The 17647-nt window shown below is 37.4% G+C and overlaps 3 protein-coding genes across 4 annotated transcripts; 2 read left to right on the top strand and 1 right to left on the bottom strand.

The window, feature by feature from the left end:
• The first annotated feature begins 63 nt into the window (after positions 1–63).
• LOC147560435 (glutamate receptor 3.7-like) lies at positions 64–6212 on the top strand. The gene is made up of 6 exons (XM_086662595.1): positions 64–1132; positions 2371–3716; positions 4267–4544; positions 4628–4659; positions 4788–5194; positions 5694–6212. The coding sequence occupies exons 1-6, from the start codon at positions 874–876 to the stop codon at positions 6099–6101; spliced, it is 2730 nt and encodes a 909-aa protein (XP_086518721.1). The 5' UTR covers positions 64–873; the 3' UTR covers positions 6102–6212.
• LOC147560434 (glutamate receptor 3.4-like) lies at positions 6048–12342 on the top strand. 2 transcript variants are annotated; one of them, XM_086662594.1, is made up of 7 exons: positions 6048–7801; positions 8355–8699; positions 9189–10537; positions 10621–10898; positions 10997–11028; positions 11132–11541; positions 11707–12342. In XM_086662594.1, exons 2-7 carry the CDS (start codon positions 8384–8386, stop codon positions 12160–12162), a joined length of 2841 nt encoding a protein of 946 aa, XP_086518720.1. In that variant the 5' UTR covers positions 6048–7801; positions 8355–8383; the 3' UTR covers positions 12163–12342. The 2 variants fall into 2 exon arrangements, with proteins under 2 accessions (XP_086518720.1, XP_086518719.1); XM_086662593.1 differs by having other exon boundaries at positions 7545–7762.
• A 611-nt stretch (positions 12343–12953) lies between these two features.
• On the bottom strand, positions 12954–15166 carry CYP77B1 (cytochrome P450, family 77, subfamily B, polypeptide 1). The gene has a single exon (XM_086662596.1). It carries the CDS (start codon positions 14710–14712, stop codon positions 13192–13194), a length of 1521 nt encoding a protein of 506 aa, XP_086518722.1. The 5' UTR covers positions 14713–15166; the 3' UTR covers positions 12954–13191.
• Between the last annotated feature and the right edge of the window lie 2481 nt (positions 15167–17647).

Here is a 17647-nt window from a genome sequence, read left to right as displayed (position 1 = left end):
GATGTTTCTAAAGGAGATTTACGAAGATAGGACCAACAAATGGTACTTACCTTACAATAATACGTCTTTGAAAGTTGTATGCAGAAACAAAAAATAACAAGAGTATAATATTTTATTATTTTTTTATGTCGATTTTCATGGAGTTTCAATGGTGACAATTCCTTTTTCACTTGATACGTGACCCTCGTTGTAGTTTGTTATTTGCTTAAGTGTCTACGTAAAGTTTGAAATATTGTTCAAGTACCACGTGATTGTCACAGTTTACAGACCGAATAACCTTCCCCTCTTCATTATTTGAGACTTGCTCATAAATTGATGTGACATCAAATTTACATATTGTGTCATGGGGAGATCAATTGTGGAGGATATATATGTAATCACATGATTCATGGTGACAATCTGTACTAATGAAAAGAAAGAAAAAAAGAAAGAAAGCAAGAATGTGTATGAACTGTTACTAGTAAAGTTCTCTATCTCTCTACACCCACCACTAAACAGAAGAAATTCGGATTCTGTCTCTTGAAAATGGAGTCTTCTCATAGGCTCCACCATATTTCTATCACACCCATGACCCATATCTCTCTTTAGCTTTCCTTCTTTTTCCTCTCTACCTTTTTCTCTCTCTCTCTTAATCTCAATATTAAAGCATAGAAGAACTCATTAATTAATCAATTTTCCTTTTGTGAGTTTCATGATTATCAACTTTAATTTTGTGAGCTACCCATTTACTTATTTAGTGTTATTTGATCCATTTTAATAGTTTTAATCATCTTCATCATATTTCATCTTGATTATCAAATACATTTCTTCAGTTTGGTTCATGGGTTGAACAAATAAGTTGCTTTCTTGTTCAAGCTAATTGAAGTTCCAACAATGAGAAATGGGTTATTTGTATCATTTTTCATTTTGATTTGGATTCAGCTTAATGGGTTTGTTGTTTACTGTGGAAACCCTAAAGTTATCAATGTGGGTGTTGTCTTTACCTTTAACTCTGTTATTGGTAGAACTGCAAAGGTAGCCATTGAAGCTGCAGCAGCTGATGTTAATGCAGATCCCAACATTCTTAATGGGACCAATTTGAATTTCATTATGCAGGACACAAATTGCAGTGTCTTCCTGGGGTCCATGTCAGGTATCATTTGATCTAAATTTTCAATTTTGTGGTCCACTATTAGAAAATTTTAAATCTTTTTAGGTTGAATAAGAAATCATTATTGGCCCCCCTTGGTTTGTATGAACTGTTCCAAGTATTGACATCCTTGTTTATGCTTACGGTTGGATTTGTCCTATAGTGTGGGAAGGTGGTGGTGGTCAGTTTACTAGAGTGAGGGAAGGCCTCACCTATTAAGCTTGCTTTTGGGGGATAGAGGCTTGAGACTATTTGGGGGGGCAAAAAAGACCTAATCCCACACGCACAACGGCACAAATGGTATATGGGTGAGAGAGGCTTGAGACTATTTGGGGGGCAAAAAAGGCCCAATCCCACACCCACAAATGGTATCAGAGTCCAAGTTTGCCGTAGTCTTTCAGGTCTCGTTGAGGAGGGGGGAGATAGTCTTTCAAATCCCAATGTGTGAAGGGATAGATTGTTAGTCCCACGTCGGCTATGGGAGGGGTTGGAGACCGCACTGATTCAACAGAGCTAGCCCCACATATGATAGATCCAACGGTCACACGTGCTCCACGTCACCCAACAAAAAGACACATGTTAGGCTCAAAGAATGCTAGAATAGTCTCGCGTTGACAAAGGAATGTCTCCTAACTCTGAATGTAGCATCTAGAGCCTCTCCACTCATTGCCAATTGGTTTTTAGTTGGATGCCTACAAACTTAACAAGATTTGTTGCTTTAAACATGTCTTGAACTATGGATGCTAATTTTTGCCGAGCACATCCAAACTAACTGCAACTTGGTTTGTGTTTTCGTAGTTACTAAGCTTTACTTTATATGAATACTTACAAAAATTCACAGAATATCAAACAGAAGTTTATTTTCATGGACTAGATTATAGTTTTTTTTTCCTTTTGAAAATTTTGGGAGATAATGAATTATATAGATGATAAGTGGGGTTAACCTATGTTATAAACAACTTGAACTTCTTTTCGAACAAATAGAGATGTCGTGATTGCCAATGTTGACCTCACTTGTTTGTTTTTATTTTTTATATCTTTTCCTACTTCCATAACTGCAAAAACTGCTTTTTCATGAGTACCTTGAGGAGAAGAGGGTGACTTAGAATCTTAGATGATTATGGAATATGAATTCAAGCTTTAAGATGCAATTATGATGAAGATACCCAATTTCTTCTATATATTTCAGTGTTCTTTAACACAAGTCATGATTGTGCTTTCATCTTGAATTATATCTGCAGCCTTTCAGCTACTCGAGAAAGATGTAGTGGCTGTAATTGGACCACAGTCTTCTTCAATAGCTCATACAATATCTTTCATTGCCAATGGACTTCAAGTACCTCTTATATCATTTGCAGCAACCGATCCAACTCTTTCCTCTCTCCAGTTCCCTTTCTTTTTCAGGACAACCCTTAGTGATTCTTATCAAATGAATGCACTTTCCGATTTGACCGACTACTATGAATGGCATGAAGTCATTGCTGTATTTATAGATGACGATCATGGACGAAATGGGATATCCTCATTGGATACTGAACTTGCAAAAAGAACAGCAAAAGAATCTCATAAATTAGCTCTTCCTGTCGGGGCTAACGACACCGTTATAAGTGGTTTGTTGAATAAATCGAAGTTGATTGGAGTTCGGGTTTATGTTGTTCATGTCAATCCTGACTCTGGTCTTAATATATTCTCAATAGCAGAACGCCTTGGAATGATGACGAGCGATTATGTCTGGCTAGCAACAGATTGGCTTTCATCTAACTTAGATTCATTATCAACCATTAATGTCAAATCACTTCAAAATCTGAAAGGGGTTTTAGCACTTCGTCCTCATACGCCAAGGTCTAGCGAGAAGAAGGCGTTTTTTTCACGGTGGAGAGACTTCCGTAAAAGAGGAATTAAACCCACTAGATTAAATGTTTACGGACTTTATGCTTATGATACAGTTTGGGTGATTGCTCATGCTATCGATAACTTATTGAAGGAACACGGGAGTATCACATTTTCTCTCGCTAAAAGGTTAAATGATAGGAAGGAATCAACACTGCAACTACAAAAACTCAAAGTATTTGATGGTGGTAGTATTCTGGTTAAGAAATTACTTGAAACAAACTTCACTGGTTTAACAGGTCAAGTTGCATTCGATTCAGAACGAAATCTCATTAATGGTGCATATGATGTGATTAATATTGATCAAGGATTAGCCCGCACGATTGGTTATTGGTCTCGTAGTTCAGGTTTCTCAATTATACCCCCTGAAAAATTGAACGAGAAACAGCAGAGAGCCTCTCGTTTGTATCAAAAGTTGAATAAGGTGACATGGCCAGGTGGGAAGACAGACAAACCACGAGGGTGGGTTATCGCTAGCAATGAAAAGCCATTGAGAATCGGAGTTCCTAACAAGGTTAGTTTCAAGGAATTTGTAACAGAAGATCCTGATACTCATGAAATGAAGGGCTACTGTATTGATGTGTTTAATGCGGCATTAAAACTAGTCCCTTATGACGTTCCATACAAATTCCACACTTTTGGCGATGGGCGAGCAACTCCCGATTATGATGAGCTTCTTCAAAGGGTTGCAGATGATGTAAGTATAAAATATGCTCTTGTAGGAATTGAAAAGGACAATCTAATGTTAGATTGCCATATGGTAGGCACGTATCATCTTCTTAGGGTTTGGATAAAAATGTTAGACAATCTTTCTTTGGACAAGTAGTGAAAGCCATTTCGGTTGAACTAAACAACGGAAAAATGCAGCCATTCAATCTTACTCTACTTAATTTATATAAAGCCCAAAGAGAGTTGACACCCACTATAACGAACTTAGCCAATGAACCACCTAGAAATGTAGAAGTTCTCAATGTCTTACGGTTTGAGGTAAGGTTTACTCGGCCTGAGAGTATTGAACTTACAATTAGCTATTTCACTATCTTCGCGAGCCTGGCGCAAAGCCGATGGGTGGGCAACGGGAACTGATTCTCACACCTATATGACAGAGCTGGTACACATGTTATCTTTTCTGAGTTGGTCTAAGCCTAGAAAATAACATGTTTTATGGGTGTTTCCCCTACATTTTCTTCGTAGCCGGTTTTACTGAGTTCTAAAACCTTTCCATTTGCTCGAATTTTGCTTATTAGGAGTTTGATGCTGCTATTGGGGACATCACAATAGTCACAAACAGGACGAAACTCGCCGATTTCACTCAGCCTTATGCTGCTAATGGTCTTGTCATAGTGATTCCGATAAAAAATACAAAGTCAAGTGCCTGGGTATACCTTAAGCCATTTACTATGGAAATGTGGTTAACAACTGCCGGCTTCTTTGTCTTAATAGGCGTGGTTATTTGGATTCTTGAACATCGGATTAATGACGACTTCCGTGGTTCACCTAGGCGACAAATCATAACCATTTTCTTGTAAGACCTCTCTCATTTAGTCCCCTCAATTCTTTTCGAGCTATATATCACTATATATAATGTTCCACCATTTCATGTTGCAGGTTTAGCTTTTCAACATTATTTAAGACAAACCGTAAGAGAAACATCAACCTTTATATTCCATAGACTTAAAACTATCTAGTTCTATTATATATGTTCTTATTGTCGAAATATAGACTAACAATCTTGATGATTTTCTCGCTTAACATTGACTAATCACAGAAGAAGATACTGTGAGTTCACTTGGAAGAATGGTGATGATGGTATGGCTTTTCTTGTTAATGGTGATCACATCAAGCTATACAGCAAGCTTGACTTCAATACTTACAGTTCAGCAATTGTCATCACCAATAACTGGAATTGATAGTTTGATTTCAAGTAATCAGCCAATTGGGTATCCACAAGGTTCTTTTGTTCGTAGTTATCTTACTGAGAGTTTAGACGTATTTCCATCAAGGTTAGTTTCTCTCAACAATACAGATGAGTATGCTAGAGCATTAAGGCGTGGGCCGAGTAACGGAGGAGTAGCTGCTATAGTAGAGGAGCTTCCGTATGTAGAGGAGTTTCTTTCAGATCACAATGAATTCGGTATTGCCGGGCACATGTTCACCAAGAGCGGATGGGGATTTGTAAGTAGAATCCCATCTAAAACTGTTGAAAGTTTTAATGATGAAATGTCCAACTAGGGTTAGATGGTGGTTGTTCTTTTCTCATTGTCTGAATATGACTAGTCTAAATGTGAATAGTCTGATCCAAATGGACCCCAAATCAGTCATGCAGATGAGTCAGTCATCAGAGTCAAACAGAAACAAACATTTTGAAACCAGACTTTACACAATTTAGACCTCAAGATAGATTTCAGTTCTGACAAAACCACCTGACTTGACTCAAGTATGGTTTCAAAATGTTTGTTTTTGTTCTGGATTTCTGGGACTAATGTCATGTACACCTGACTCGTGTGGCTGGCTAACTCAGGCTGATTTGGAACATTTAACCTAGTCGGACCAAATCAGATTCAGACAATTAAAAAAAATCATCACCTTAATGTTGATCAAAACTTTTATTCTTAAACTGGGTCTCATTTTAGCTATCAATTTGGAGGTACTTATGAATTCTTGTTCTTTTCAGGCTTTCAAGAAAGGATCTCCTCTAGCTATGGACATGTCGACAGCAATCCTAACACTTTCAGAGAACGGAGATCTCCAAGAGATAAACGAAAAATGGTTCTGCAAAATGGGTTGCATAACAGAAAGAGGACGACCTTTGGAATCAAGCCAACTTCATCTAGTAAGTTTTTGGGGTCTATTTATGTTATGTGCAATCTTCACTTTCTCTGCCTTACTAGTGTTTATTCTACGGGCGATCCGCCAATATGTTCAATACAAAAGGAAGCACAAGCATCTTTCGGCAACAACTTTGCCTGAAAGCAATGGCTTCTCTAAAGCGATTTATAGCTTTTTCGACTTCATAGACGAAAAGGAAGAAGCTATCAAGAAAATGTTTAAACCGACCACAACTCCTCCTGTCACGAGATAACCAAAATGTGGTTTCATGTATAAGATGTTTAGCTTTTTCTTCTCTTCGTTCATACAAAATGTCATCGATTGAACATTTGAATGAATATATACATATTACAGTTTAGCTTTATTAAGGTGTACATACTATTGATGCCAAATAGTCAATTCAATTTAGTTTCTTGTCAACTTGATGAATCCCCTATCCTAACATTGTAGGAGAACCTTTGTGGAAGACAATGGTTCTTATGGTCTAGGGAGTGTTATGGACTCTGAGTGACTATGATTTTGACCCTTTCCGATACAAGTTTGCATTCTGAGGACCTTCGTGCCATAAGACGGTAAAACAAAGAGATCTACTTTGTGCTTGTTTGAGTATGTGGACTTTGTATGAACCTTTGACAACGAAAAAAGGAAACAAAGTCTACTATCTAAGTTTCTAACCAAAATACAATTGATATGCCGTAACCAAAACTCCAAAAATATGGGTGAAACGATTTGCCATAATCGGTAAAATGGAAAAACTGAACGTTTTTTTACAGTATAAACAACTCAATTAAGAATTAGTAACAAGTAATAGATATATTATAACAAAGTCGTACTAGATAGGTAGTGTTTGTTTTTCCTAGGTCGGATATAAATCTGACTCGGAATTTGGATTGACTTGAGTTACGTATTAGATTATTTGTTTTTGTCTGGCTGGTTGAATGCGGGATTTGGTTGATTTTGAATCCCATTAAGAAATCAGATTCAAACAATATTGATATTAGTCCCAATCAATCAAAGTGAGATTTTTCTTTGGCCCATGTCAGATGTAAACTAAAGGACAAAGGAATCTTTTATTGTGGAATAATTTCCAATTTGTGGAATACGAGTATATTAATACAAAGAAAAGTTGCAACTTGATGATATTTGGTTTTGTCCCATACTTAAATTTATGGCCTTCTAACAACAACAACAAAAAGTCCCCTATAATTAACTACTCGATCAAATATATTAAATTTGGGTTTTTGATGAAAGAAATCCCTCGGGTTTATCAATCTGACTAGTATATTTTGATTAGGTTTATCTATTCAACTATGGAGTCATGATTTAGAGAGAAACTCTCTAAATCATGAGTTCATGACCAAACACGTACCTCTAAATCATGACCAGACACGCACCTCTAAATTTATGGCCTTCTAACAACTCTCTAAATCATGACCAGACACGTACTTAGTTAAAATTTCCTCCGTAGATCATGACCTAGTACATATTCAGTCGGACAATATTAATGTTTAGACAAGATCAGGACCCTGTAATGATGCTCAGCTAATTGGGCCAGGATATGTGATGGGGACAATACTATTGTTGTTGACAAGATACCCCCATCTCAATCAGCATATTTTAGTCCCACATGTTACAGGTGGGAAGACCTTGAGAGTGAGACCCCATTCCTATACTATGACAATTGAAGATATTAATTGTTGTGGTTAAATTTTGACCCTCCATTTTTTTCTAGTCAAAATCACATCCAATGTTAACACATGTTTCTTGCAAAGTTGCATTTTTTTCTGGAAGGAAAAAAAATAAGAGAATGAAAGTTTGATTCTTTACCCATACAACAAGACTGCTCTCTCTCTCTCTCTCTCTCCTCTATCTATCTATGCAGTTGAAGTGGAAGTTGAAGAAGGGGTGATTGAGGTTTTCACCTAAATCAAACTACCCAAGAATCTAATGAAGGTTATACTTCTAGTTTATGTTTTTGTTGTGTATTTTATATTTAATTATGTAGATAATCATCTTAAAGTTATTGATTTATGTAGATAATTATTCCATGTTGGTACTCTTAATGAAACAGCATATGGGCTGTTAATGTCTTATACTATCTAAAAAAATGGGTTGTCAAAATGCTCTGTACTTAAATATTCTGTTTCCTCTTTTTATCATCTTTTCTAAGTTCATGGCTCATTATCATTAAGAGAATCTGATTATCTAATAATTGAACAACATTAAAAGTCAAGCTTTATTCTTCAATTCATGCTCACAATATTCTAATTTTTTTTAGTTCTTTCAGTCATTTTCTTATTTGGGTAGGGGAAATACTTAGTTCTTGGTTACTCAATATCTTTTATGAAGTTTTAATGCTCTAGTTTTCATGATCTTATAGTTTCTCGAAGTGGGTAGTTCGAATTTTGATATTCAGAGATGATTTTGATTATTTCAAGTTAAAGATTAGGGTAGTTTAGAGTGAAAATTGGTACCTGATTCCCTTGATCTTTGGTGTGAGTTTCAGAATCAAAGAGAGAATCGATATCCCCAATTATGAAGCTCGAACCAATGACTCGGTTGATAAGTCTGTACTTGATAAGACTGTTTCTGTTGGTATTCTTCTGCTTATTTGCTTCATTAAAAATCGAAGGTCAGAATACAAATGCCAGTTCTATACCATCATCGAAACCGAGTTTTGTGAATGTGGGTGCTTTGTTTACTTACAATTCGACAATCGGGAAAGTAGCAAAACCTGCAATTTTAGCTGCAATCGATGATGTGAATTCTGATAAAACCATTCTTGTCGGGACGAAAATGAATATTATCATGCACGATACAGTTTGCAGTGAATTTATTGGAACGATCGAAGGTAAGTACTCTATGATATGTTTGTTCTCGAGTTCACAGTTTCTTGCTTTGGTTCTTGTTATTCTACGAGTTAGTTAATCGTTTATACCATTGCATTCGATGTTTTATAACACTTTTATGTCATTGTGATGGTTATAAGTTAGACTTCTAAATTTGAATCCGAGTAAATTGGACGAACTAGATTGTATTAAAATTGTAGCATATCGTAAATGCACTACTAGAAGCTCGAGTATTTCGTATAGAGTGAAGATAAAGCGTAAAAATAAGAATTTGAGCACTTCATGTAGGCATGTTACTAAGAATTTTGAATTGATTGAGTGACTTGATATCTCATTCTTCGCTCCCACTGTGGAGTTCTAATCAATTCCTACGGTTCTAGTCCTTCCGTTTCGTCTGTGAGAGACATACGAACGTAGAAGATAAAACACTGAAATACTTATAATATTATTCATAAAAATGCACGATATTTATATCCGACTTCCTCGTACAGCTTTACAACTGATGGAGAAAGATGTGGTCGCAGTTATGGGTCCACAGTCATCCGGAATAGCTCATGTAATTTCAAATGTTGTTAATGAACTTCATGTGCCACTTATATCGTTTGCAGCAACCGACCCTACTCTTTCTGCATTACAATATCCTTATTTCCTTCGAACAACACAAAGTGATTACTTTCAAATGCAAGCTATTGCCGACTTAGTTGATTACTATGGATGGAGAGAGGTGATTGCCATCTATGTAGATGATGACTATGGAAGAAGTGGTGTATCGGCTTTAGGCGATGCATTAGCGAAGAAACGATCGAAAATCTCTTATAAGGCTGCCTTTAGTCCTGGGTCCCCAAGAAGCGCGATAAACGACTTACTGGTAGATATAAATTTGATGGAATCTCGAGTTTATATTGTACATGTGAATCCTGATTCTGGTCTAAACGTTTTCTCTGTTGCAAATCATCTTGGAATGATGAGTAGTGGTTATGTTTGGATAGCGACGGATTGGCTTCCATCCCTTTTGGATTCATCAGAGCCAGTGGACCTCGACACGATGAATCTCTTACAAGGGGTTATTGCATTTCGCCATCACATTCCAGATTCCAGTATCAAAAGGGGTTTTATGTCTAAATGGAAGAACTTAAAACAGAAAGAAGTTGCTAGTTCAAGTTTGAATTCCTATGCATTTTATGCTTATGATACCGTCTGGTTAGTTGCTCGAGCTATCGACAAATTCTTGAACGATGGAGAAAGAATTTCTTTCTCTAACGACCCCCGGCTTCATGACTCAAATGGAAGCAGATTACACTTATCAGCAGCATTACGAGTATTTGAGCAGGGTCCGAGCTTACTTCAGAAATTGACCGCGACAAACTTCACGGGCTTAAGTGGGCCAATTCAGTTCGACTCTGAGAAGAATTTAGTTAAACCAGCCTACGATATTATCAACATTGGTGGATCTGGGTCACGAAGGATTGGGTTTTGGTCGAATTATTCAGGTCTTTCAGTTGTTGCTCCAGAAATCTTGTACCGAAAACCTCGAAATACTTCAACAAGTAGCCATACACTTTATAGTGTAATATGGCCAGGCGAAACGTTAATACAGCCTCGTGGATGGGTATTTCCAAACAATGGGAAGCCTCTAAGAATCGGGGTTCCTAATAGAGTTAGTTACAAGGAGTTTGTGGAGAAAGAAACAGGGCCGAATGGTGTAAAAGGATTCACTATAGATGTATTTGAAGCTGCAGTTCGCTTATTGCCTTATGCTGTTCCACACACATATATACTGTTTGGGAATGGTTCGGGAAACCCTAGTTACACCGAATTAGTGAATTTGGTTGCTGAAAATGTGAGTATCGTACTTCAACTTTTATCTATCAAATCTTTCTTTAATTGTGAAGCTTCGGAAATGATCTCTTTTACCCATTTCAGACATTTGATGCAGCTGTCGGGGACATAACTATTACAACCAATAGGACTCGAATTGTTGATTTTACACAGCCTTATATTGGGTCGGGCCTTGTTGTCGTTGCTCCTGTAAAGCAGATAGAGTCAAGTGCTTGGTCTTTCTTAAAGCCATTTACGTATCAAATGTGGTTAGTCACAGGAGCTTTCTTTCTCTTCGTGGGAGCAGTTGTTTGGATTCTTGAACATCGGATGAACACCGAGTTTCGTGGTCCACCAAGACAGCAACTCATGACAGTTTTCTGGTTAGTATTTCCAGCTTCGCTAAATATCCATCCAAGCGCAAGCCCATTAGCCAGGTAGCCCACTGATGGCCCATTTATCCTACCTTTTGTTGTTGCAGGTTTAGTTTCTCGACAATGTTTTTCGCTCACAGTGAGTAAACATCGCCTTTTCGCCTACACTATTTCAACGATTTCTATTAGTGGCTTGTATATCTGAGCTGACGCCCATTGTAATGTCATTCAACCAAATGCAGGAGAAAACACCGTTAGTACTCTCGGACGTTTGGTGCTGCTTATTTGGCTCTTCGTAGTATTAATTATCAATTCAAGCTATACGGCTAGCTTGACCTCAATCCTCACAGTTCAACAACTCTCGTCACGTATAGAAGGGATTGACAGCTTGATCTCGAGTAATGACCCAATTGGGATCCAAGAAGGTTCATTTGCAAGAAACTATCTGATTCAAGAACTAAACATAGCAGAGTCGAGGATTAAAATTCTGAAAGATAGAGAAGAATATGCAACTTCCCTTCAACTAGGGCCGGATGGAGGCGGTGTTGCTGCAATTGTAGATGAACTTCCTTATATTGAGCTCTTCTTGTCTGGTGACAACTGCAAGTTCAAGATTGTCGGCCAGGAGTTCACGAAAAGCGGATGGGGATTTGTAAGTATCAACTCCTACCTGCCAACCAATTCTATTAGAAAGCTTATCATATGAGTTTTTATAGCGATTTATCCGGTGACTGGCATTAGTCGAAACATGTTAAATACCCGAGGTACCCCTCCAGAGGTAAGCTCCCTTTCCTAACAAACATTGTTTTGTTAACAGGCTCTCAAGAGGGATTCACCTCTTGCTATTGACCTATCAACGGCGATTCTTCAACTTTCAGAGAACGGTGAGCTACAAAGGATTCACGACAAGTGGTTATCGCAAATAGGTTGTTCCACGAAGTCTAGTCAAGAAGTTGATTCCAATCGACTCTCGTTAACAAGCTTCTGGGGACTCTTCCTTATATGTGGTATAGCTTGTTTTCTTGCTCTTCTTGTATTTTTCACAAGAGTAGTTTGTCAATTTCTTCGGTATGCTCCGGGCGATGAAGTTCAGCCGCTTGAAATGGAAAGATCACACATAACTACTACACGACGACCAAGTCGTTCGGCTAGTTTCAAGAATTTGATTGAATTCGTTGATAAAAAGGAAGACGAAATCAAGAACAAACTAAAGAAAAAGACAAGTGATATTAAACAATACCAAGATCGACAACCCTCTTCTTCACTACCGTAAAGAAAGTAGCTTGTAGTAAAGTGATGAGTTTCATTAGTATCTTCAACATAATAAAAAGTTATGTAAATCATTTTTAGGGTTCCTAGCATTGTATAAGAACATTCCACTCCTTGCGTTTTTGTTCTTAGGCTAGATATAGGAGTATTCTTTTCAAGTCATTGATTCTTTCCTCCTCCCCAACAAGGAAGTCTTATAAGTTATCCATCGTCTTACCCTAGAAAATATGACATTACTGTTGCGACGAAGAACAAGTAACCAAGAAGAACAACGGAAAAAGTAAACAATCGATCAAGCAATCACACAAAAAACAAAAAAATTTTATGTGGTTCGGTTGGTGAGACCTACTCCACAACGAACATCGGCATCATTATTGCCACTATCAATGAAGAACAACTTCTGAAGGGTTACAAGATATCTTTAAGGTTTCGGTCTATATAACCACTAAAATACTAATCTCACCGCCTCACTGACTCTCCTTTTCTAAACCGAATATACATGGATACCCTAACAGGCTAACATTAATAACCGCCTTAGACAGAAGCCATGCCTCGTGGATAAAGAGGTCAACCCCACTTCTGAGATGAACCATGCTAAGCGGGTCTAGAATTTGATGTCAGGACCGAACAGGTTCATTGGTTGCAAACCCAATTAGATATGAATTAGACATGTCTGTTGAATTCTTATTGTTGTAGAAATTGTCTCTAGAATGTGAGATGCATATATATAATTGAACAACAACAAACACAACCAATACCTACCATTCTACCAAACCCTAATATAAACACACAAAATTGCCATGAAAACATTATACCAAAAAAGGTTACTTTTAGTACAAATAAGAACCCAAAACCACATCTAGTTTTAGTGACCCCAAGTTACACCTCATCACACCCCACAATTCCAAACCACAATTCCAAAGGACAAAAATATACTACCCACCAAACCCTAACCATATTATGATCCATGGTATTTAATGCTCCATGTGATACAAAATAAATACTCAACAGAGAGAAGAACTTGGCTTCCTTTTTACCTTGGTAAGATAGCTGCCTTAAGTGGGTATTTCATGACAACAGTAAAAGCAAAAGTTTCAGTCGGGTCGGGTGGAGAATCTGAAACGGGTACCCATTTAAAAGCTTGAACCATTTTAGCAAGTAAGAGATGAACATGTAAAGTTCCTAAAGTCATAGCAGGACAAATCCTTCTACCAACACCAAATGGCATCATTTTCACACCTCTTGAACCAGTTACATCAACATCAACTCCGTCACCTTCTAAAAACCTTTCGGGTCGAAACTCACCCGGATCTTTCCACACATTCGGGTTTTCGGTTAACCATGCAGTATAAAACTCCACATTTGCATCAACTGGTATTTTATATCCACCCAATTCGGTCTCCTTTGTTGCTGCATGTGATAATACAAAATGACTTGGTGGGTGTCTTCTAAATGTCTCTTTGACTACTGCACCCAAATACTCCATTTTTTCCACATCTTCTTCACTTAAATCACCTTCTTTTCCAACACTTTCAACAATTTCTTTATACAATTTCTCTTGAATTTCTTGATTCAATACCAAATGTAGCAAAGCCCATTCTAGGGTTGTTGCACTTGTATCTGTCCCAGCATTCATTACCTCTGAACAAAGAGTCACCATTTCTTCGACTCCTAGCGGGCCTCGGCCCACAGGTGTTAACCCAAATAACGAATCGATGTAAGCCGCTCCGATTTGACTCACCATTTCCGGGTCACCATTTGCTCCACTACTCTCTATATAAGATATCCTCTGTTTTGCTAAAGGAATCAAACACTCCATTTGCCTTTTCCTCAAATCTTTTGCTTGTTTCAATTGTTTCCTAAAAAGTGGTGTGAAAATGGGTAAAAAATCAGGGAGTTTTGGTGTTGTCATTAACATGACATCTTTTAAAACAGCTTCAATTTCTTTGATTCGGGTTTCGGGTATTTTTGCTCCAAAACAAATACAAACTAAAATACTACATATAGTTAATCTGCAATTGCTCATAACTTCAACCCGACCCGTTTCCTTGAACTCCTGTTTTAGCCGCTCCATGTGATTCTCAAGAGCCCATTTCCGGATCCAGCTACATTGTCGGATCCTGGCCGGGTTTATCAACTCCGTAACGAAATTTCGACGTAATGTCCTCCATAGAGGCCCATATTGAGCTGAATTTATAGTGCATTTATCCATGCTAAAGAGTAAACGTGTAGGAGACTCGGCCGGTCGACTTGCAAAAATTGGTCCTTTTTGGACTAGGGCTTCATGGATAAGCTCCGAGCTTGTGATAATGATCAACGTACGTTGGCCCATTTGCATGGTAAATATTGGCCCATATTTTGTACGTAGATCACGTACAATGTACATAAATGGTCGACGTTGAAGGATGACTTGAATTAGGTTTCCGACGAGCGGCCAGCCAGGTGGGCCGGGTGGGAGGTTCTTCGATCCACCGCCAGTTATAGACCAATATTTCCACCAAATGCAGGTGAGAAGAATTGCTATGGAGATGATAATTAGGTCAATCACTTCCATTTTTGTTAGACCAAGAAGATGATCAAGAAAATGCAGAACAAGAAGAAGAGTAAGCGGAAGAAAGAAGAGTTCATATATCTATAAGAAATGAAGTAATTTAGGGTTTATATAGAGAGAAACAAAAGAGAAGTTTTAATGGGGAGGAAGAGAGAAGTAAATGAGTTTTATCTGCCAACAGATTGAATTGAATGTTATGTGTCACATAAATAATACTATACTCTTAAATAATGATACATAAAGATAAAAAAACAGAACCCTAAAGTTGGTTATTGACAACCCACAACCAGTTAGATTATTATTATTTTTTGATTTTTATTAAGATTTCAAGAGTAAGAATAAAGAAATATGACAGAAGAGCTTACAAAAATAAATATATCCCACTCATAAACATGAATCTACTGTCCGTCTAGTCTCTAGAGTGAAAAATTCATCAAGAGAGGGAAAAAAGTTGACTTAAAAATTGAGACAGTTGATTTCGTGTAGGCCTAGAATAGACTTCGACTTGTAATCTTTTCTAGCATTGTTCAAGAGTAAAAGATAGTCTAACTCCGAAAAAAATGAATTTACAATCGACAATACAAAGTATACAACTACCTTATTTTTCTTTGAAAAGAAACCTGCAAAATAGAATTATGCTCTTTTAAGCGAAACAAAAATAAAAATAGATTTATTTCGTGTTATAAATTTATTGTCCAAGAATGAATTTACTCAGATCGAGTGGTAGAGAAGAAAAAAATTAAAAACTATATTGACATTATTGTCTAAGTGAAAGTGAGGAATATTATAGTATTTGTTATTAATTGTAGAGAGAAAAAAAAAACAGGTAGTATTTGAACCACAAGAGTGTCGAAGAGAAGGAAAAGATAATAAACACGACTGATGTGACTCAAGATCGAATTTAAGATGGTCCCTCTTTTAATTGTCTAAATTTAACAAAATGGAACCAAAATTCGTCTAAGTTTGAATCGTCTAAACAAGTAGCAATTTAGACTTTGAGGCAAATCTTAACAAAATGGAACCACTGATTTGACAATTTCAGGTTCGTCGAAGTTTGAATCTTCTTAACAAAATGGAACCAAAATTAATCAAATGAGTAGAGACAAAGACAAACCGTTTGAAATTCCACTCGTATCAATTTAGACCTTGAAGCAAATTATCAAGGATATCAATACACATTTCCCAAATGGCTCCCAATTTTGTGACCAGCTTCCTATCTAGCCTCATAGATTAGCAAAAATACCCATATGGTCTCCTTTTTCTGTTATCTTTAACTGTCCGTTACTCTCACTCCTCCACCTCATTTCCTCTCTCTGCCAAGTCACCTAAAACGCCACATCATCATCTTCTCCGGCAGGGGTTGCCGGCCGGCTAAATTTCCGGCCGGCGACCTTCAAACATAAAAAAAAAATTGATTGTTTTTTTTCTCTATCCTCTCTCTCTAAATTTTTTTTTCTTTCCTCTCTCTCTAGATCTAGAGAGAGAGAAAGGAAAGAAATTTTTTTTTAGAGAGAGAAAAAAAATTAATAAATTTTTTTTTTATGTTTGAAGGTCCCCGACCAGAAATTTGGCCGGCCGGCGACCCTTGCTGGAGAAGATGATGATGTGGCGTTTCAGGTGACTTGGCAGAGAGAGGAAATGAGATAGAGGAGTGAGAGTAACGGACAGTTTAAGATAACGGAAAAAGGGGGTCATATGGATATTTTTGCTAATCTAGGGGTCAGGCAGGAAGCTGGTCACAAAGTTGGGGGCCATTTGAAAAATAACCCAAAAAAAATGAAATTATGATAACAAAAGTTGTGTTTAGAGAAAGAAGTAAATTACATAAATCTTGGAAGTTTAAACTAGCCCAAAAAGTGAGATTTCTTTAAAGGGACTAGTATAATAAACTGATACGAGACAGAGACTTCATTAGTTTTGCATTTTGGTCTTACAATGCTTGGTGGTATTGGATGTGTCTGTCAGTGTGAAGAAAGAAAGAAATGAGGGTTTGGTTGGTGGTAGTTAGAAGAAAGGTGTAGTAAATATAGGGGTTGACTACCAACATTTAATATACAGTATATTTTTTTTTTAGAAATCAACATTTAATATATATTTTTTTTTTTGGAAGTCGACTACGATCTACGTATGTCGTTACATTTGGCACTTGATACATCATAGATGTGATAAGCTCGATAACCGCCCACTCAAACACTAACAGGACCGGGCCTATAGCCCAACTAGAACATGCCCTAAAGGCCAACAACATTATTTACACCCTAATAATCCCAATTCAAATAACCAAAGATTCCACCTTCTCTGGGATTCGAACCTGAGACCTCCAGGGATTTCTGGAGTTTATGCCAACACCTTGGAACCACTTGGGCTACCAACTGTTGACAACATTTAATATATTAGTCCTTTCCCAAGGCATGTTTCCCCCTTTTCTCCTCTCTTCAATTTTTCTTTACTTGGTTCTTCCTACTATGTGAGCTCATTGGTGCCTGTTGGCCCCAAGTCGAAACCAACATTTAAGATTGGGCCTAATAGTTAAGGCCCATCACTTGCATGAGAGGATATGCACATGGAAAATTTTAGCCCCACATTGTCAACATTCTTAGGCGAGGTGGTTACCAAGTTTGTTTCCACCATCTGATTCGAGACACAAACACTCCTTAATGTATGTTAATCTTTCCAAAAATATAGCCCACAAGCGTTCAATGTTATTCCGATAAATAATACTTGACTTGGTTAGTATGACCAAGTCAAGTTCATTCTCACTACTTACTTTTGCAACATTTGGTTGAAATGTTTTGGGGGTGGCTTCGCCGACCACAACCACATCAAAATCAACAACCACGTCGAAATCACCAACCACCACTGTCAAACTCACTCTCTCTAAAGGGAGAGAAATGTGATTTCGCGCAAAGGAGAACAAAGGTGATGTGTGAATATAAAA

This window comes from Eschscholzia californica, unplaced genomic scaffold, assembly GCF_041429995.1.
Source record: "Eschscholzia californica isolate CP2 unplaced genomic scaffold, dmEscCali1.0.p SCAF_2, whole genome shotgun sequence".
In the NCBI taxonomy this organism is placed as follows: Eukaryota; Viridiplantae; Streptophyta; class Magnoliopsida; order Ranunculales; family Papaveraceae; genus Eschscholzia; species Eschscholzia californica.
The sequence above is the reverse complement of the archived record's forward strand: the minus strand, read 5'-3'. Positions and strand labels throughout refer to the sequence as shown.